A 22,576-nucleotide genomic window follows, 5' to 3' on the forward strand; every position below is an offset into this window, starting at 1 on the left:
ACACCAGACGCTTCATCACCAAAGTCCAGTACCCTGTCTGTTCACTCAGTAAAGCTGCCAATTCCAGATGGAAAGTAAAAGATGGATGAAACCCTGAACTCTGTGTGCCTGGTTCTCCTCTGTTCCACCATATATCTTCTCCATAAGTGACATGGCTTTTTTCACACAGTGGATTCATAGCCCTTTCTTTCCTCCCTAACCTGTCAAGCTATAGACTCAGAGAGCGCTACCTGATCAGTGTAACGACAGTGACCATCACTTCTGGGTTCTCATTCCCTCCAGGTATTACTAATGAAAGAAGAATGGGGAGAGGGCAACAGCCCCCTAACCCCTGTTAAATTCAGGAGTACCTTGAACTTTTGTTTTTGTAATAGCCATACTGCTTAATATTGTTTGCTGCTGTCTCCTCCACTGAACTGTAAGCACTGCAAAAACTGAAACAGTGCCTGGTACGTAGTAGGAATTCAGTGAAATGTTTGATTGATAAGTGAATGAACAAATGAATGAATAGATGGAGAAGAGCTCTTTCCATGGTAGGAGTGGAAAGATGCTGTCGTGGCTTCACTGTTAGGGGCCAATATGTAACATGGATAATTGGAACCACAAGCAGAGGATTGGAGGAGCAGAACTCATAATCTTAACCTGAAAATTCAACACTTGCTCTTTTTCTTCACTTAAGCACAGGCTTGCTTCATTTCAAGGCACCTGAACACTTGCCATCTCCTTGTACTCCATTTCTGCTTTTCTTCTTAGACCTCCCACATCGCAGCAGCCTGATTGTTCTAAAATGCTCTGTTCTGCCTGCTTTGCCTTCACCATTTTCCAGCTCAGTAGCAGCCTACTTGTTATGTCCCTCCTTACAATAACAGTGGGAGCTCTTTCCAACTCTACAGCATAGTTTAAGAGAGATTAGGTAAATGTACAGTAAGTCCTTTCTTACTCATTTTCTGACTTCTGTAGTGTTTTGAAAGTACTGAACGCTAAGACTGCTTATCCACAAGCCCTTTTGAGTAATGATATGTTTATCTTAGAATTTCGACCTAAATGGTAATTGTATTGCTGCATGTGGGAGAATGAAGCCAAGATGTTTTAGTAATCATATAGTACCAGAGACTGTGCTGCCTGCACATGTGACTTGGGACAGGTGAATCTGGTGCCTCTGTTCTTAAGGACTGGTTGAAAGAGAAATAAGCAAGAAGCACAGGATGAAGATCAGCTCACTTTGCACTCTAGCTCACTTGATACCTTTTGAAATACAGTACACTATTTCTCTTCAACATTAATTACTATTAAGGATATCCTCAGTGGCTCTAAAAGAGCTTATGCTCTAAAACATGAACAGCATTTGAATCTCTCTTAAGGCATTGCAGAGAATTGTGGAAAAGTTAAGTGGGGTCAGCAGTACTGAGTTCGTTTTCTGTTAGTTGTTTTGAAAATTGCTGTCTGAGTCCAACAACATCTATGGGTTGGCCAAAAAGTTCCTTCGGTTTATACGTAAAAATAAAAGAAAAATTTTTCATTTTCACCAAGAACTTTATTGAACAATGTATTCACCATTTTGTTCCACTACCTTCTGCCATTTTTCAGGCAACTTTATAATTCCATCGTCCCAAAACTTTTCATCTTTTTGAGCAAAGAACTGGTCCAGGTGCCTTTTACAGTCTTCCAGGGAATCAAAATTTTTTCCGTTAAGAGAATTTTGTAAAGACCGAAATAAATGTAGCAGTAGGCTGCTGCTGAGCTGAAAAATGGTGAAGGCAAATAAAAGAAACGCAGTCTTGCATTATCCTGATGGAAGATTATGCGTTTTCTGTTGACTAGTTCTGGATGCTTTTCGTTGAGTGCTGCTTTCAGTTGGTCTAATTGAGAGCAGTACTTGTTGGAATTAATCGTTTGGTTTTCTGGAAGGAGCTCATAATAGAGGACCCCCTTCCAATCCCACCATATATACAACATCACCTACTTTGGATGAAGACCAGCCTTTGGTGTGGTTGGTGGTGGTTCACTTCGCTTGCCCCACGATCTCTTCCATTCCACGTTATTGTGCAGTATCCACTTTTCATCGCCCATCATAATTTGTTTTAGAAACAGAACATTTTCATTACATTTCAGCAGAGAATCGCATGCGGAAATACGGTCAAGAAGGTTTTTTTCACTTAACTTATGTAGAACCTAAACATCAAAGCGATTCATACAACCAAGCTGGTGCAGATGATTTTCAGCGCTTGATTTGGATATTTTGAGTATGTCGGCTATCTCCCTCATGGTATAATGCTCAGTGTTCTCAATTAATGTCTCGATTTGATCGCTATCAACTTCAACCTGTCTACCCAACCGTGGAGCATTGTCCAGTGAGAAATCTCCAGTACGAAACTTTGCAAACCACTTTTGACACATTCGATCAGTCACAGCATCTTCCCATATGCTGCACAAATCTTTTTTTGCGTTTCAGTTGCGTTTTTAACCTTTCTTGAAATAATAAAGCATAATATGCCGAAAATGTTGCTTTTTTCTTCCATCTTCAATATTAAAATGGCTACACAAAAATTCACCAGTTTTGATAAGCTTTTTTTTAAATGCACGCTTCTATGAAAGCTGTCACAGTACAGTCTAACAAAATTGTTTCAAGTGACATTAAAAGCAACTAAGTTCTACTAGAGCCATCTTACGGAAAAAGACCAAATGAACTTTTTGGCCAACCCAATATTTCACCTACTTACTGATATCTTTATCCTTGGGCTTAAGATAGTATTTTTCAAAATATTGTCCACAGACCTGCGTTAGAATCATCTAATGGTGTTTGTTGAAAAATAAAAACGAAAACAAAAAACACATTCCTGAGCCGCAGCTCAATAAACAGAATCTCTGAGTGACGCCTTGAAGTTATCCTGACCAAACAACTCAGCTAATTCTTTTGAACCTATAAAGTCTAGACTGCTCGCTTGAGACTTCACCAATATTAAGCTTCAAATACTTCCAAGAGGCAGTAGCACTGTGAGCAGGTATTAGTCATTTTTCTTGAAGGATCTGAGATCAGGTTATGATAAAGTAAATGAGAAAAACATGAGGACACAAACATCCAAGGGGGAGGAATAGGACACCACCTATAGACAGAGAATGACCAGAGAGCTAAAGAAAACTTTCTTTACTTTACCTCTACTTCTTACCCTTTTGCCCTTGGTTATTTGTCCTTTACCATAGTTTAGTTGAGACCAATAGGCATATATTGAGCCCCTGCCATGTGCCGGGCACTAGGGACTATACTACCCAAAGCAATACAGATTCTATGCAATCCCTATCAAACTAGCAATGGCATTTTTCACAGAACTAGAAAAAAAAATTGCACAATTTGTATGGAAACACAAAAGACCCCAAATAGCCAAAGCAATCTTGAGGAAGAAAAATGGAGCTGGAGGAATCAGGCTCCCTGACTTCAGACTATACTACAGAGCTACAATAATCAAGACAGTATGGTACTGGCACAAAAACAGAAATATAGATCAATGGAGCAGGATAGAAAGCCTAGCGATAAACCCACGCACATATGGTCACCTTATCTTTGATAAAGGAGGCAAGGGTATACAGTGGAGGAAAGACAGCCTCTTCAATAAGTGGTTCTGGGAAAACTGGACAGCTACATGTAAAAGAATGAAATTAGAACACTTCCTAACACCATACACAAAAATAAACTCAAAATGGATTAAAGACCTAAATGTAAGGCCAGACACTATCAAACTCTTAGAGGAAAACATAGGCAGAACACTCTATGACATAAATCACAGCAAGATCCTCTTTGACCCACCTACTAGAGAAATGGAAATTAAACCAAAAATAAACAAATGGGACCTAATGACACTTAAAAGCTTTTGCACAGTGAAAGAAACCATGAACAAGACGAAAAGGCAACCCTCAGAATGGGAGAAAATATTTGCAAATGGAGCAACTGACAAAGGATTAATCTCCAAAATATATAAGCAGCTCATGAAGCTCAATCTCAAAAAAACAACAGCCCTGTCCAAAAATGGGCAGAAGACCTAAATAAACATTTCTCCAAAGAAGTTATACAGATTGCCAACAAACACATGAAAAGATGCTGAACATCACTAATCATTAGAGGAATGCAAATCAAAACTACAATGAGGTATCACTTCACACCGGTCAGAATGGCTATCATCAAAAAATCTACAAACAGGGCTTCCCTGGTGGCGCAGTGGTTGAGAGTCCGCCTGCCAATGCAGGGGACATGGGTTCGTGCCCCAGTCCGGGAGGATCCCACATGCCGCAGAGCGGCTAGGCCCGTGAGCCATGGCCGCTGAGCCTGCGCGTCCGGAGCCTGTGCTCCTCAGTGGGAGAGGCCACAACAGTGAGAGGCCCGCATACCGCAAAAAAAAAAAAAAAAAAAATCTACAAACAATAAAAGCTGGAGAGGGTGTGTAGAAAAGGGAACCCTCTTGCACTGTTGGTAGGAATATAAATTGATACAGCCACTATGCAGAACATTATGGAGGTTCCTTAAAAAACTAAAAATAGAACTACCATATGACCCAGCAATCCCACTGCTGGGCATATACCCTGAGAAAACCATAATTCAAAAGAGTCATGTACCACAATGTTCACTGCAGCACTATTTACAGTAGCCAGGACATGGAAGCAACCTAAGTGTCCATTGACAGATGACTGGATAAAGAAGATGTGGCACATTCATACAATGCAATATTACTCAGCCATAAGAAGAAATGAAATTGAGTTATTTATAGTAAGGTGGATGGACCTAGAGTCTGTCATACAGAGTGAAGTAAGTCAGAAAGAGAAAAGCAGATACAGTATGCTAACACATATATGTGGAATCTAAAAAAAAAAAATGATTCTGATGAACCTAGGGACAGGGCAGGAATAAAGATGCAGACGTAGAGAATGAAGTTGAGGACACGGGGGGGGAAGGGTAAGCTGGGACAAAGTGAGAGAGTGGCATGGACATATATGCACTACCAAATGTAAAACAGATAGCTAGTGGGAAGCAGCCGCATAGCACAGGGAGATCAGCTCGGTGCTTTGTGACCACGTGGAGGGGTGGGATGGGGGGGTGAGAGGGAGGGAGACGCAAGAGGGAAGAGATATGGGAACATATGTATATGTATATGTATTCACTTTGTTATAAAGCAGAAACTAACACACCATTGTAAAGCAATTATACTCCAATAAAGATGTTAAAAAGAAAAAAAGAAACAACACTCTCACTGTCCTAGAGGAGTTTACAGTTTGCTAGAGGAAGCAGGCTCTTAAATGGGCAATTTAAATAAATGTGGTAAACCAAAGGTAGAGATTTGCACAAAAAATCTGGGGGCCTGAAAAGAGGGCCCCCTAATGGAAACTTAGCTCCTAAACAAGGAATTGCCTGAGTAAGGAAGTAAGTAGAAATTAGGCAGGTCGGGGTTGGGGGTTGTTTGTGAGGAGAAACTAAAACAGGGGACCAGGAGTTGGTGGGAAATGGAGCATGTTTCCAACAGACAGTGCACAACCAAAAAAGACTCTGAATCCTAAAGTGATCCCATCTGTCAGGGGATTGATTACAGTCCAGGACTGCTTCATCGTAAAGGAGTAGAGAAAGATAATCAATGATCCTGGATAGGTAGACATGGGCAAGTCAGAGAGAAATGTGTATGTCTTGATAATTATTCAAAGCCCTGCTTTGCTAGGCATCTAGAAGACATCTTGGAGCAGTCCTTCAAATTTATTCCAAATTTATGGTCTCAAACTATTCATTGCAGTTGCTCCAAAAACATGTTAGAACCAGTTCATGGGCCTTCTCTGGGATATTGTGCATGTAATTGCAATAACTAATATGTTGAAAATACTGTAAAAATTGTTCAAAATATAGATTTGAGAATGTTTTGACTCTCACTGGAAGGATATATGAAAAATAGGAATATTACTGTTCTCTGGAGAGGGAGACTGAGAACAGAGGTAGGAGGAATTTACCTGCATAGTCTCATGGTATACCCTTTTATATTGTTTGAATTGTTTACCAAGTATATTTATTGCCTATTCAAACAAGTTTACAAGAGAATTAAAAAGAGACATTTATCCCATAGCATAAATATGTTTGAAAAGAGGGATTTAATTTATATTAAAAACTAAATTAATGATTCGTTGATAGAACAGTGACAGCAGTAATAACATTATCATCATTCGTCTATCACAGCTTGAGAAAAAAACGGGATTGGAGATATATCAATTTTATGTATCCTTTATAAATTTGTCCCTTTTTTTTTTCAGTTTGCGGCTCATCTTGTGAAGATGAAATATCCGAGAATCTGTATTCTAGATGGTGGCATTAATAAGCTCAAGCCAACAGGCCTCCTCACTGTCCCATCTCCTCAAATATGAAGAACAAGAGTCTGGCTGTCAAAAGGACAGAGTGGCATCACCCCCGGCAGCACAGCTCTTCACAGCCTTGCCACTCTAAGGCAGAACTAGACTTCCAGATGGTTACATTTCCATTTCAAGTTTTGTCATGAGACATTTTTTTTTTAATTTCATGACCGAAATGTTCAGCTATCCAGGCAACAAACTTGACTGTACATGTATTGCTGAAAGAATTTTCTTAACAATGAAATCTAATCATGTATTTTTACCACACCAACGCAAAGCCAGAAGAATTCAACTGACGAGGCACATTTAGCATTATCAAGAAGTCTCAGTTACACTGAAAAGTCTGTCTTCCATTGCATTGAACAGACAGCCCTAACAAAGGTATTCTTTAGAAGTATAGACTGAATGTGATCTGAAATCATCCTTCCATGATAATGAAAACTGAAAAGCTATTCACAATACATTCCTTATAAGTAAATGCTATATTTGGTAACTCATTTTGGGCCCAGATATATGTGTGTGTGTGTGTGTGTGTGTGTTTAGAAGGAGCAGAATTTAACCCTTTGGAGAAAGTAATAACAGTTTACTTCAAGAAAAATGAAAGTCAGAAACCATTCATATTATGTAGAATATTTTTCAGCTCCTGTAGCTGAGACACCCAAAATAAGAGTGACTTAGACAAGCTAGAACTTTATTTGTCTCTCACATAAAAGTCTGCATAGTCAATCTAGGGCTAGTGTATTGGTTTCATTAGCATTAAGTACTCAGGTGTCTGTTCTCATTCTTTACCACCCTCAACACTTAGTTTCTATCTCATAGATCAAGATGGCTGTTAGCTCCCACCATCATATCTACAATTTAGAAGGAAAGGAATGAAGGAGGAGGGAGGGATAAAAAAGAGAGAGAGAAGGAAAAAGTAGGGAGGGAGGAAAAAAAGAAGAGAAGGAGAGAAGGGAGGGCACACTCCTTCTCTTTAAGGGCACAAACCAGAAGGTGCATATATTACTCCTGCGTACATACCACTCACCGGAACTTACACATGTGGCCACAACTAGCTATCAAGACAATCTGGAATACAGTTTTGGCTGGGGAGCCATTTACCCAGTTAAAAAATTTTATTACTGTGTGAGAAGAGGAGAAAACATTGAGGGACAACTGGCAGCCTCCGTCACATTATTCAAAAAATTAATCATTTCACTGAAGCTAAGATATATCACAATTTTATGTACCATGAAGAAAGAAAAAAAAGCAGCCAAATAAACTGTGACACACCAGCAATTATAAGATTCATTTCCATTTCAGAAATGTGAAAAAATATGCATCTTAGCATTATTAAAATACAGTACATCTTTTTTACTATTTTCAGTTTTGTTTTAACTAAAACATGTTCTTTCATCTTTAACTTATATTCTTCTTCAATGTTAGGACTACCTAGGTAGAACATTTCAATGACGGCCTCAATGAAACTTTCTTAACTATGGTTTTATTGTTGCTGTTTGTTTTGGGTGTTTTGGACATCTATTTTTTTATTCAGATACAATGATATACCTTAAAATTCACCCTTTTAAAATGTACAATTCATGTTTTTTAGTAGATTCACAACACTGTGCAATCATCACTACTATCTAATTTCAGAACATTTTCAAAACCCAAAAAAGAAATCCTGTACCTATTAGAAGTCATTCCCCATTGACCCCTCCCAAGGTCTTTAATTTAATTTTTGTATATGGAGTGAGGTAAGTATCCAACTTCATTCTTGCATGTGGCTATCAAGTTATCCCAGCAGCCATGTTATTTTGTTTGTTTTGCTCAATTAAGTTATATTCAGTCATTCACCAAATACATTTTGAATACCTACTACTTACAAGACTCTGACGTAATCAGTGGTTACATAATTCTGTGATCTTTACATAATATACAAAGTAAAAATGTGAGAATTAATGAGAAAAGAAAATTTTACCATGATTTCCCTAACATCATTTTTGGGCCATTATCTACCCTGGTTAGGAAAATAAGTCCTCCTGCCCTTTCCTTCAATCTTTGATGACTTATTTGACTTCATAATCATAGTGCAGCACTGATGATCTTTTGGAAGGAATGGTTCTGAGTCTTGACTTTGCCTTCCTGAGAAAGCAGAGAAAGATGGAGCAGCAGAGATTTGAACTGAATGGGGTGGTAGGTAATGAGAGAGGGTGAAGACCTGAGTGTTGTGAGGAGAGCTGTGGGAGCAGATAACAGTAGCCAACCTCCATCACAATTTTGCAATTGGTCTTTCTTAAAACTTGATACGTTTAGGCTTATTTTGAAAAAAATGGAAGCTTTTTTAAACATTGAAATTACGAATAATATGTAATATTCTCAACAGTAAAATAAGAAAGAGCATACAATCATTGCCATGTCTACATGAAGGGCATGTTATTCAATGGCAGATGATTTCAACAAAGTTGACCTCAACACCTATTTGTTGAATTAAACCTTTGTAGAGGTCCTTTTTGATATATTATTGACTCCTACACCGTCACTGTCAACACTGTTTGTTTCTGGCATCAGCAGTCTCTTCCCTCTGCCTGGAATGCCCTTGCTACCACCACCAGCCCCATAGACACACACACACACACACACACATTTATAAATGCTTCATAATCCAGCACCAGTAGCATATTCTCCAGTCTTCTCTGACTTCCCCGTACTGCATTAAGAGCCTCAAGTCTATCAAAGCATTCCATTCATACTTCCAATAACAGACTTATTGCATCATTTTGCAATTATCTGTTCACATTTGGAGCCCCTATTTTTAAAATATGAGCTCCCTTTAAAGTCAGAGTCCATAATTTATACCTCTTGTTATCTTCAGCAACCCAGTACAGTGGAGATGCTTGATAAACGTAAAACTGAATTGAATCTCTAGCTTAGATATTTTATATGAATAGAAAAAACCCAGGTAATTTTTCAAGTGCCAAACCTATCTGGTACCTGATGATACATAAATAAATGGAAATCTCAATTCACGCAGTGAAGAAAGGATCTCGAATATTTTACCCAACTCTGAAATTCTATAATCCTAAAAATTGGAGCAAATAACTTCCAACAACAGAATAAGCTAAGCTAGTTGCATCCATTTCCCAAAACATAGAAATGCTAAATTTAAAAAGAATAGTAAAATAGGTCTAATAGACATTCTTTGATATCCTTTCTCATCCCTTTCAGAGGACTCATTTTTAGTTTGCATTGTTTGCAGCATTTCAGTAATACCATTCTGTTCTAATGCTCATGGTGACCAATAAGCAATGCATGAATGGGTACCAAGGTACAGTATTGCCAGCATCCCTTGATATATATTAATCCTCTGTGTGGTGGAGATGTAAACACTGTCCTGTCTTGGCTTAAGACTAATCTTGGAGCTATAGCAAGAGCACTTAAAGCATTAGATCAGATTCTAAATGTTGCTTCCTGCCATACTAAAAGATTCAACTTTTGAAACTAATACTGTCTTTAATGTATCTGTGACTTTTTATAAATTTATTTTTTATTATAAATTTATTTTATTTATTTATTTTTGGCTGCATTGGGTCTTCACTGCTGCGCGTGGCTTTATCTAGTTGCAGCGAGTGGAGGCTGCTCTTCATTGTGGTGCACGGGCTTCTCATTGAAGTGGTTTTTCTTGTTGCAGAGCACAGGCTCTAGGCGTGCGGACTTCAGTAACTGTGGCACGCGAGCTCAGTAGTTGTGGCTCATGGGCTCTAGAGCACAGGCTCAGTAGTTGTGGCGCACGGGCTTAGTTGTTCCGCGGCATGTGGGATCTTCCCGGACCAGGGCACGAACCCGTGACCCCTGCATTGGCAGGTGGATTGTTAGCCACTGCGCCACCAGGGAAACCCTGTATCTGTGACTTTTTGAAAAACATTACATGGCCTACCATTCTTTTTAAAAACTGTTACAGGGCTTCCCTGGTGGCGCAGTGGTTGAGAGTCCGCCTGCCGATGCAGGGGACATGGGTTCGTGCCCCGGTCCGGGAAGATCCCACATGCCGCGGAGCGGCTGGGCCCGTGAGCCATGGCCGCTGAGCCTGCGCGTCCAGAGCCTGTGCTCCGCAACGGGAGAGGCCACAACAGTGAGAGGCCCGCGTACAGAAAAAAAAAAAAAAAAAAAAAAAACGTTAAAGTGTGGTCACTAGTCAAAGTATTAAAAATTAAGACAATCCATGCATTAATTTTCTCATTAACGCTGGAAACTTTTTTTTGTTTACCATCATTAATTTCTTCTCAACTATATTAGCATACTTTTCAGTCTTTTAGGGTAGAATAATTTACTGTTTTGAGGCTTATAGTGTGCTAGAACTGGCTCCTCTTGGCTTGGAATAGCTGAACATGCCCATTTCTTCCCAATTCCACGTTCAGTGATCTCACCTTGGTAGCTTAAACTTGGCCACAGCAGGAGTATTTAGAAGTAGACAAACATCATAAATCACAGTTTTCTTTTTATTTATTTTTTATTTTTTTGAAAGCCAGTCAATAATATTTACCAGAAAACTACTGATTTTAACCGTCCTATGGTCATTATATTATCTATAGATTATAAATCATGAAGGTAAAAGGAATTTAAAGATCATCCAATACAAGCATCATTGTCCAAACAATAAGAACAGTGAAATGAGTTTGTAAAACTCACATAGCTAGTAAAAGACATATCCAGAATTACAATTCTGCTTTCCTGATTCTTAACACATTTCTCTGTCCACAACATACAGATAGAGAAGGGAAAGAACACCAATTTCAACCCATTACACATCTATTACAGGTCAAATTTAGGTCAGGCCTGTGTTATATTAAGGCATAGGATACAAAAATGAAGCACAGAATAATGTTGATTAAACTCACTGTTGACTCTATGACATTTGTAGATGTGCCACTTAGTATCAGCTCCTAGCAGATGCCACTCTCACTGCCCCTTCCATATCCACCCACTCAAAAGTAAAGATTTTCAAAAAAAAAAAAAATGCAGTTAAGTATCTGCATTCCCCCAATCTGAGGGGAGAACCACTGTTCTCAGGAACTCTTGCTATGTATTAAGTTACCTCTTCAACTCCAAGACAGCATTATCCAGAAAACACATCTCTGGTAGAGAACCACATTGTTTCTGTCTACAGTCAAGTCCTTGGTATATCGGGTCAAAGTTGGCCTTTAACCTTTGTCTTCTATGTCTTTGCCAGGCACCAGGCTCGAAGAATTGGAAAAAAGTCCTTGTATCAGCCTCCCAGTCAAGTGTGGAAAGCCGAAGAGGGGGACTAACAAGGAGACGAGGTGGTTAGCTAGTTTCTAGGTCTATTAATCATACAAGAGAAGAAATAGAGGTCAGTTAGGTCACTTGCTAACCTAAAAAAAAATTACTTTTATGCCTAAGATAAACAATCCTGATAATTTATTACTTGTTAGATATCATATCTTTTCTAAAATTATCTTTAAGATCATTAATAATCCCATGTACCTTGCATTCATCACCATGGACTCCATATAGGGTCATTAAGGACCTGAAAGGCATGTGAGGAATATGACCACTGGATTGAGGCCAAATGACACAGTGCGGGGGGAGGGGGGGGCGGGGGGGATTTGCATACTAATGCACAACCAAGAAAGAGAATCTTTTTTTTAATGGGTAATGAGGATTAAAAACAATCTCTGCACTCACAAATCATCGTTAATTATGTATACAAGATTACAGGATAAAGCATCTAATGCAGTGCTCAGTGTGACCATTTTAACTCCTTATTCAGAGCCTGATTCCTGTTTACAAAGGAGGTTCTTGTCCCAGAAGTGTTATCCACCCTTGTCCATCTGCCCTAGCATGACTGCTCTGCAGAGGACTTCCTGAGATTTGCCTTGGCATGAAGGCCCACCCTGAGCAACTAGTGGAAACAGGAAGAATCCATTTCCACTGATCGATCCATTTACCTCGGTGTAGAAAAAAAGAGTTATAAAATATTGATTCAGAGCTAGGAGGTTAGTTTGAGTTATGTACTTTCTTGAATTAATCTGATAGAGGCTGATCAGTGTTAAAAAGTTTTTCAGCCCTACTTTGGGGCTACTACAACAATGACCGTATAGTCCCCCTAAATTGTGGTTTATCTATGTTTAGTTTGTAACAAGAATTTTTTTTCATATCAACATGCCTTATTGTTGACGTCAGGTAGTCTTGATTTATGCCAACATTTGATGCCTAAAAAGAGGCGTGAGATGAGTGTTTTCCTGGTAACAAGGTAATTTTTAAAAATAGCCCTCCCACTTTTTATATTAAATGAACTAATATGAGTCCTAATGGGATTAAGTCTAACAGCATCCCAGGTAATAGAGAAGGACTGGTTCAGAAGAACTAGTTCAGAAATAAATATACCTATAGATATTTATCTGGTTGGTGGTTAACTAATGTTTTACAAAACTTATTGGGCATGAAATGTGCTGATTAGGCATTTAAGCACATATTCCAAAATATGTTTACTTGTAAATCACATAGTTTTTTAAAGTGTTTATGTGTAAATGAATGAAATAATTTACAGGAGATGATTTTAATAAATAATTTACATCTTAACCCACTCATTTCAGCATAAATTCTGGAAATGTCATTTTAACATGAATCTTATGCAGCAATATAACAGCTATTTTAAAATTTCAGTGGTGACTTATATAACTTACATAAAGCAAGATTTTACATACTTGTACAGAAACTATCCCGTAAGATGACAATAGCTCAAGCAGAAGCTGACGATATTAAGTGCCTTATAAATAATTAATTGTATGACACTCAAGTGAATTTAAAACTGCCCGTTTTGATTAAGTGAAATAATATAAAAATTCATATTGAAGTTCATTATTGTCAGCTAAATTAATTCTATTAAATCAAAAAGAATAAATTAATGAGGAAATTAATTGTCGCAATTATTTAGCCCTCTTAATTACCTTGTCCTGCCTAGGACATTAACTGAGCCTTTTAAAAAGGTGCTAGGGGCTTCCCTGGTGGCGCAGTGGTTGGGAGTCCACCTGCCGATGCAGGGGACGCGGGTTCGTGCCCCGGTCTGGGAGGATCCCACATGCCGCGGAGCGGCTAGGCCTGTGAGCCATGGCCGCTGAGCCTGCGCGTCCAGGGCCTGTGCTCCGCAACGGGAGAGGCCACAACAGTGAGAGGCCCGCGTACAGCAAAAAAAAAAAAAAAAAGTGCTAGGCATTTATTGTAAAGCCTGATTGAAATTTTATTAGGATATTATTACTTACCAGCTAGAATAAAAAGATGATTTTTAGGATCTAAACAAAATGCTAAATTAAATTTTTATACAAATTAGTTGTATAAAAAGTACCAAAGGGTCCCACTGGCAGCTCTAAAGGCTGTCATTCCCAACATAGACCCTTGACCTGATAAACCTTGGCTCCGGGTCATGTTTTTGTTGCCCCATGAGAGCACATGAGTGATTCAGTTATCTCAAAGGCAGGTAAAACCTTAACTCCTCCATGATGCCCTGCCCCTCACGCAGCATGTGTATTTTTGTTTAAACCAGATCTTGGAAGGCTGGAATGAGGAAGAACTGTGGGCTGGGCTTTCAGGTTGGCTGCCAATTGTTTAGTGCTCATGGTTGAGAGAAGAGTTGAACTTTCTCAAGGATCTTTCCTTTCACAACACTAAGTACCCTTAAGCCCACCAGAATCATGGTAAATCCCGCTTCCTGCAGCACTATTTAGGAAGCTCAACCTCCAACCTCCGTAGCCATCCTCAGAGCAGGGCCTCCCAATCTCCCCTGTCAGGATTTAACCTCCAGACACCTTGAGAATAAGAAATATGTCTCAAGATCTCAACACTATCACATGAAGAGTAAATTGTCAAAAGACCACCCAGAGAAAAACTATGCATGTTTCAGAAAGAGGAAAAAGAAGAGAGTTTTCCTCTCCCTTAAGAAACCACAGATTAGAAGGAGCATAGAAGAGGAGACCAAGAGTAAGAAAGCCTGGAAACTTCTGGCCTCTCCAGTGGCCCTCAATGTGTCCCTGTGCGATTCACTTAGGCTCTCTAAGGCTCTAGTTCCTCATGTATGAAACACGGATAATAGCAGTGATCCAGCCTGTCTCCCAGGCTTATGCTGAAGCTCATGGAAAAGCATTTTGTAAAAGGAAGAGTGTTTTAAAAAAGTCCTAATTGTTCTGTAAAACTATCAAGCCAAAATTTTTATCTACCATGTTGTTTTCAAATAAGAAATTTTGACACAAATAATAATTACTCTTACAATCCATATATGTGGTCCTATTATACAATATACACGAAAGGGAAGACTATGAACAGTGGTCAGATTGTACACTACACACTTGCTACTGTTTGATTAAAAGCAACCATTTCTGCTAAGTTAAGTTTTATCCAAGATCCTTTCAGATTTCTCTTTGTTTTCTATACTACCCTTCCCCTAACCCAGTTTTACCAACTTAAAATACCCTCTTTTAAGAATAATCTAAATTCTCTCTTGATAAAATCTGGCAGTTTCAGCTTTGCCAATAGCCATCTACACTTAGATGACAGAGATTAAGTTTATTTCAAATCCACTCTTCCCTTCAGTTTTATCTCCCTTCTCTCCTGGACTTCAAAGCAGCTTTGTGGTTTGCCTTGCAGAAAATCAATGGTTGGGAGATGAAAAGCAGCTCTTGTTTATCTCTGCTTGCTGAAGGTCATTCTACTCGGTAGCATCTGTGTGAGACCCACAGCCATTTTTCCTCACAGAGGAAAGAAGTAAATTGAATACATGCCCGAAAACCATTATAAGGAGAGAGTAGTACCCATTTTAAATGGGTAGGATCACATCAAAACAAGAATATATTAACATGAATAAGTAGAAGAATGGAGTACTGGTGTTAGGATTATAAATTTAGACTGTTATTAAATATGACCATGATTTTTTAAAAAAGCAAACTGTCTGGACTTAGTTATGGGGTATAAAACTATATAGTTTATCACATTCTCTAATAGGCACCTAAGAAGTTATTTGAATTTAGTGGGCTTTGAGGATTATGATTAAGAAAGGGCATAAGTGAATGAGTGTGGGTGGGCATCTATTTCTACATAGATAAGGAAAAGCATTGTTTTCCTTGGTTTCCTTCTCTGTTAAACAGGATTGATCAGTGCCTGCTTTGCAAGCTTGGTGCGAGGAGTAAAGACAAAAATGATTGTAAGGCATACAGAACTTAGCACATAGAGCACATAAAAATAGACATAGCCATTTTTATACCTTTTATTGTTAACCTACCACAGGAAAGCTTTTTACCTCATCATTAGTTCACCCTTAAAAGCACAATTTCATGATGTCTCCATACTTGAAGTCTTTTTCCACTCATTATGTGGGAATTAACTAGCCAAAACAGAAGAGGTGTTAAGGCTTCCAGTGGGCACGATGAGGGCCAGAGAAGAAGAAGGAAATAGGGCCCACCCTTTTGAAAGCTTACCCTAAAACGAGGGCCATTGGAAGGCCTTGAGTGTTAAACAGCCATGAGCTGGACACTGTCGAATTCTGTGCAATTCTTGCTGATCTTTGGGGAAATAGCACCTGTTTGCTGGGGTTATTTGTCAGGCATCCTGAGAGCCGTCAGGCATTTGCCTGCTGGAAGAAAGACACAGCAGTAGCCAGCTGCTGCTGCTACCGGACAGAACCTCTGCAGAACCTCTACCCTGCAAGTGTGAGAAGCTGTGCAATTCTGCCTTGGTAAGCTTTCCCACTAGCTCTGACTTCCTAGCTTCAGAGATGCTATTCTGAGTCAATTGAATGGAGCAGCAAGCTGAAATTCCCTTTTGGCCCCGGCCTATTGCCAACATATTCTCTTGCCTTTATCCTTAACATGCGTGCATTTCCTAAAAGCACAGCAAGTTAACTCTACTGCAGGTGGTGATGGCACGCCTTCCCGGGCACCTCAGCAGGGGAATTTTATCTTGATGCGCAGGTTAGCACATGATTCTGACGCCAGTGGGCAACATAAGTGCCGTGATAAATCTTCCCTCTGCTGCTTAATTATTGATATTCGTAATGAATTCGTATTTTGACTATCTGAGGATTCATGGGCTCAGGTAAGAGGAAAGTAATTTTAATTCACAACACTGTTGCTCCCTTTCTGTTTCTGTTCTAAAAGCAGTCTAATTGCTTAATCTAAAAAAAAAAAACAAAACAAAAAGAAATACACACACAATAATCCCTTGGAACAAGTTTTCTATTGGGACTCAAGTTTAAAAACTACCTAAAATGTGTCTCTTATTACAAACACTCTTACTAAATAAAATTGGAGCTAAAAGTTAGCAGGTTAATTGTTTATTTTTATTGTTGCTCTATATCTTTTCTCAAGGAAAAGTACTGGCAGATCATCTAGGAATTTATTCCCTAAGAATACTTCGATATGTTTAAATGCATTTGTAATGGGTGAAGGAGGAGCGACCGCTCATTTTGTGCTGACAGGGTGCTCTAATGCGGCGTGCGGAACAGCATGACGCGATACAGCAGAATGTGTGCATGAGAGTCATTAGATGGGAACCTGACTTTCCCCTTCCTGGTTTTATGACCTGGGACATTTAACGTTGCTGAGCTTCTGTTTCTGTATCTGTGAGGCAGGTTTAATAACCATATGTGCTTCACAGGGCTATAGTAAAGATAAATATGATCATGTATGTAAAGCCCTTATCAAAGTGCCTAGCACACAGGAAAAGACTCAGTACACGGGGCAGCTAATATTATTAATAATACAAGACACCATGTGCCCATGCTGGTGTGTGCTTTTTCCAAATTCTCATGCTATTGAATGTAAGCAGTGGTGAAATTGGGCAAGCAAGATGCATTTCTTGGCTACTAGAAGTAGCTTCCTTTATTCACAGCGTCTACAGACCCAGGAGGGGCTAGAAATACAAAGAAAAGGAGCAGCTGCCAGCAATGCCTTCAGAGGAGTTAGAAGACGGCCACGGGGAGGTGGGTCACTGTGGAGCCAGAACGCAGAAAGCAGCCTGGGTTTGCTGGGGGTGGCGGGGAGACCATGTTGCTGAAACCTAGTGAAGAGTAGGAGTTTTACTCTCTCAGGCAGACAAGGAGGGCAGTGCCAGCAGAGGAAAAAGAATGCCCAGCTCTAGGAGATGAGGGGAGCAGCGGGGAATGGATGAGGGGGCACACTGCCTGCCCTGAATACTTACTGGGCCTGTGTAAGGACACAAACGGAGGCCCTTCTGCACTGTGTGCAGCAGGAACCCCAGGGTTCTGGATTTCTGGATTGGGGGCAAAGTGGGAGGTGGGGTGAGGGCACAAGCTCAAGTTGTGCACATCCCTCGGGGAGGGGGATTTGGGGGGATGGGCCTGGACTAAAGCATGGAGCAGGACCCAGAGCGGAGGCCATTGATGAATTCTGAACAGCAGCACGATCTGATCGATTGTAAATGTTAGACATGTCAGCCTCTCTTATAGCAGAGAAGAGGGTTGATTGGAGGAAAGACCTGGGGGCAGGGAGTCTAGTGAGGCTTCTGTCCATGTGGGGACAGGGGGAGAGGAGGGGATGGGAATTTAACCGGGACCAAGTGTCTGAAGAAGAAGAGGAACAGTGGGCATGGAAATGGAAGCATAGAGACAGAAGAGAGAAAGGATATGGAGTCAACAGGACTTAGTAATTTTTTTAAATGTCTGTGGGTGTGGGTGAGGGACCAGAAAGGAAGATAGAGCAATCCATGCTGGTTGCCTGGTTTTAGGCTTCTTCAAGAAGCAGTGCTGGGCTTCCCTGGTGGCGCTGTGGTTGGGAGTCCGCCTGCCGATGCAGGGGACGCAGGTTCGTGCCCCGGTCCGGGAGGATCCCACATGCCGCGGAGCAGCTGGGCCCGTGAGCCATGGCCGCTGAACCTGCGTGTCCGGAGCCTGTGCTCCGCAACGGGAGAGGCCACAACAGTGAGAGGCCCGCATACCACAAAAAAAAAAAAAAGAATCAGTGCTCACCAAGACATGGCATGGTAGGAGGAGAAGACTGGGTTCAGCTCTGGATTTGAACTGCCAGGTGAAAACCCAACTGCAGTTGCTGGGAAGGAAGCTGGATAAATGAGCCAAGGACTTGGGGCAGCAACCTGGGCTGGACAGACAGGTTTGGGAGCTTCAGCACATTGGCAGTAGTTGAAGACATGGATGTGGATGAAACTGGCTGGGGAAGATGTTAGTGAGACTAGAAGGCTGAGGGTGGGACCCGGAACAATACCTTACAAAGGATGGGCAGAGAAAGAGGGGAAACGACTGGATGGATTGGAGAAAGGGATCAGCATAACAAGTGTGTGGAGTTTACTTGAAGAAGAAAAGAATAGTTAGGAGTGTCAAATGCTTTGAAAGGAATTTTTAAAAGGTTACCTTATGAGTTTAAGTGTCACCGGCTCTAGAGACCATCCTTAACCATTCTATTCAAGAATATCCCCCTCCCATTTTCTTTCAAACACTTACCCCAATTTGTAATTGTATCTCTATTTCTAAGTTAATTTGCTTAAAATCTGTCCCCCCCACAACTAGACTGCAGGCTGAAGAGAGCAGGGCCCTGCCTCTCTTGTTCACTCTATATCTTCAGGGCTTAGCTCAGTGTCTGGCACACAGTAGGTGCTCAATAAATGTACAGTGACTTGGCTGAGAGCAATTTCAGTGGCACAGAAGCTGGTTCCAGGAGTTGGGGGGTAAACTGAAAGTGAGAAAATGGAGAAAGTGAGAAAACTGCAATTTCTAGAAACTTGATTGTGAAGGGAAAAAAAGAGGGTGGAAGCTAGAGGGAGAATATAAGGTTAAAGAGGAGCTTTTTATTAACGTTTAGAATAGAAGAGACTTGAATCTGTTTATATAATGAAGGAATGGAACTCACGGAGCAGAAACAACTGGAGACACAGTGAGAGGAAGGCGGGGATCCAGAGCAGGTGGACAGACTGCCAGGGACAAGAGATGGGATGGTTCCTCATGGGCAGCCGTGGAGGAGGGTGCCATGAAAAGCAGAAGAGAGGGTGTAAATCTGGGTGAGTATATATTGCTGCGAAAAAATGAGGTTGGAAGAATTCATACCCAGTAGTTTTCAATTTCTCTGTAAAATAAGAACGGGGGATGGTGGCCTGGAGAAAATAAGGAAGATTTGAATTACGTGCTTAGGGGAAGGAGGCAGCTAGAAGGTAGGCTTTGTGACGACAGGGACTTTTTCTGTCTTTTTACACCTGGACCCTCAGCACCTAGGATAGTGCTTAGCTATGAATCCGCTGAATAAACAGATGAACGCTGTTTAGGTTATCAACTGCTGCACGACAACCTCTCTCTTTACCCTCAAGTGGAAGGAATAAAACTTCGTGGCTTAAAACAACAGCATATTAATATTTATCCCAGTTCTATGAATCAACCAGGCAGTTCTTCAGCCTTACGTGGTGATGGCTGGGGTGCTGGAAGGTGCTGGCTGAAAATAGCCCCACTTGCCGGCTGGCACCAGATGAAGCCATCTTGATGATGAAGACAAGGACCACGTGAAGGGCAGAGCAGAGACCTGGAAGGATGAAGCCTCCCAACCCCAAACTGCCTACCTCTGAACGTCTTTTGTGTGAAACAGAAAGAAGGATCCATATGATTAAGCCACTGTTTTGCTTTGTTTTATTTTTCTGTTATAGGCAGCCAAACCTAATTCTAACTAGTACAACCAGTGAACAAGAAGCAAGCGGAACCCGTACCTTTACTATAGTCAAGAAAGGCAGTGCGGCTGAGTTTTTTCTATCAAACTGTCCCTCTTTATTATGAATATTTTGCAACACCTATTTTACTCACCTGTAATGAGAGAATATTACCTTCTGGCCTCAATAATTAAACACACACATATTGCCTTAACTGTAGAAAAAGGATAAATACAAGGAAAGGAACTCATAATATAATAACATATTTCATCACATAAATGCTAGAGTAGGACCACCCTAGGAGACATAAAGAAGCTTGTCCAGTGCTGACACCTGCATGTAATGAATAAGCTTGAATTTAAGGGAGGTAAGAATAATTACTCATATGAATATTAGGTAGGACACTCAAAAAGTATGTGAGGTGGAGAACTATGGACTGTCTGACACATTCCAGGACATCTGACATTTCTTCCAATTGTCACAACCAAAACTGCCCCACAGATTTCCAAAATAGAGGCAGTATCCACTCATATTTGAGAGCCTTTGGTCTAAGCAGGTTAGGAGCACCTGGGCTCTTTCCTCGGCACAGAGAGCTCAGGGGCTTGTACCTTCCCCTATGCTCGCTGCCTTCCTGAAGCAGAGGGCTGGCCTGCCTGTCATTGAAGGCTCTTACTCTCCTCCCTTCCTCTCATCTCCAGAGCAGCTCTACTCAGGGCTCTCCCAGTTAGGAATGCCAGATTAGCAAATAAAAATATAGGATTCCCCAGTTAAATCTGAATTTCAAATAATGATTTTTTTTTAGTATAAGTATGTACAAATATTGCATGAGACATGCTTACACTAAATACTTATTTGTTGTTCACCTGAAAATAGAATTTAACTGGGTATTCTGTACTTTATCCAACAAGCTTACTCCCACTGCACCTTGCTCCCCTCAGGATCTTGGGCAAATCTGGGGTTTTTTTGTTTGTTTGTTTATTAATACATTTATTTATTTTACTTATTTATTTTTGGCTGCGTTGGGTGTTCATTGCTGTACGCAGGCTATCTCTAGTTGTGGCGAGCGGGGGCTTCTCTTGTTGCGGAGCATGGGCTCTAGGTGCATGGGCTTCAGTAGTTGTGGCACGAGGGCTCAGCAGTTGTGGCTCACGGGCTCCAGAGTGCAGGCTCAGTAGTTGTGGTGCACGGGATTAGATGTTCCACAGCATGTGGGACCTTCCCGGACCAGGGCTCAAACCCGTGTCCCCTGCATTGGCAGGCAGATTCTTTTGTGTGTGTGTGTGTGTGTGTGTGTGTGTGTGTGTGAATTTTTTAATTTAATTTAATTTTTTTATTTTATACAGCAGGTTCTTATTAGTTATCCATTTTATACATATTAGTGTAGGCAGATTCTTAACCACTGAGCCACCAGGGAAGTCTGGCAAATCTGTTCTAAATGGCATGGATCCAGTGGTGAGTCTTTAAGATCTATGTACATAATGCAGCATTTCCCAAAGGGAATTCCATGGAGTATTACTTCTACACAATGCTCTGAGAGAAAAAAGAGACTGTCTACCATAACCTCTCCTGGAGATTCATAATATATATCTCATAGTAAAGCTTAAAAGGACTCTACCAAAAAGATATTCATTTAATGATTAACCTAGCATTTCCTAAGCTGATCTCACCTAGCACGTGCTAACTTCCTCAGGTACCGGTGGGCCACTGAACACTCTGCAGGAGGCTGGCTTGAGGCAGCTCCAATGCTGGAGCCCCAAACTAGTCCCAGGTGGCCACACTCAGGCTATGTAGTTATTGATTCTCTGGGCCTCAGTTTCTCATCTGTAGAATAAAGGAGTTAAATGAGATTAACTTGAAGATCCCTGGAGTTCACAACATTGGGGAGATTCAGCTTTCACACACTTCCTTTCCCAGAGGTCTGTTCCTATCCCATTGTTGCCAAGAGCCACCTTAAGTCAAACTGCAAAGTTGGAACAAACCAAAAGATCAGACCTCACACTCCATGAGCTGTCTCCTGGAGCCTGGCTTCTCCATCCTAACTTTTGCTTTGATCCATCACAGGCCCAGAAGATGCCATAGTGATGAGCTCTTTAATTGCATGGGAAAGACAGGGAAAACCCAATCATAACAGCAATAATTCAAGAGCCTAGCAAATGCCAGGTTTAATTTGTGCTTCCCCCATAGCATGACAGATGATAAATATATGAGCGCAAAAGAATGTTCATCTCTGACAAAAGAACTTCAACACATTTACTGGAATCTCTAGTTTGCAGCAAGTTGAGTTCCAGCTGGTAGGTAAGTTAGTGTGTGTCTTTGCATAATACAGAAATATTTGAGATGGTTTAGACTCCCAGGAAAGTCCTTTTCTCACAGCCCATTTAATCCATGATGAAACTATAGCTCTGAGAATATTCCTCAAAGGCTGGACATGGGAAGGCATCCATTGAGTCCTCTTTCCCCCATTTCCTCTCCCTGGCTTTACAGCTCCTCTTATTTCACCATTCAGACTTACCACACGTCACTAACTTTACCAATTCACCAAGGGAAAAACATT

At 40.7% G+C, this 22,576-nt stretch overlaps 1 protein-coding gene across 4 annotated transcripts in view; it reads left to right on the top strand.

Moving 5' to 3' along the window:
- The window catches only part of TBCK (TBC1 domain containing kinase), a 231,272-nt gene extending 224,403 nt beyond the window's left edge, over window positions 1-6,869 (top strand). For all 4 annotated transcript variants that reach the window (XM_067735397.1, XM_067735395.1, XM_067735394.1 and 1 more), the window contains exon 26: window positions 6,277-6,869. In XM_067735397.1, coding sequence (XP_067591498.1) covers window positions 6,277-6,387 — 111 coding nt within the window. In that variant the 3' untranslated portion in view covers window positions 6,388-6,869. The remainder of the gene's footprint in view (window positions 1-6,276) is intronic.
- Window positions 6,870-22,576: the final 15,707 nt, after the last annotated feature.

This window comes from Pseudorca crassidens, chromosome 4, assembly GCF_039906515.1.
Source record: "Pseudorca crassidens isolate mPseCra1 chromosome 4, mPseCra1.hap1, whole genome shotgun sequence".
In the NCBI taxonomy this organism is placed as follows: domain Eukaryota; kingdom Metazoa; phylum Chordata; class Mammalia; order Artiodactyla; family Delphinidae; genus Pseudorca; species Pseudorca crassidens.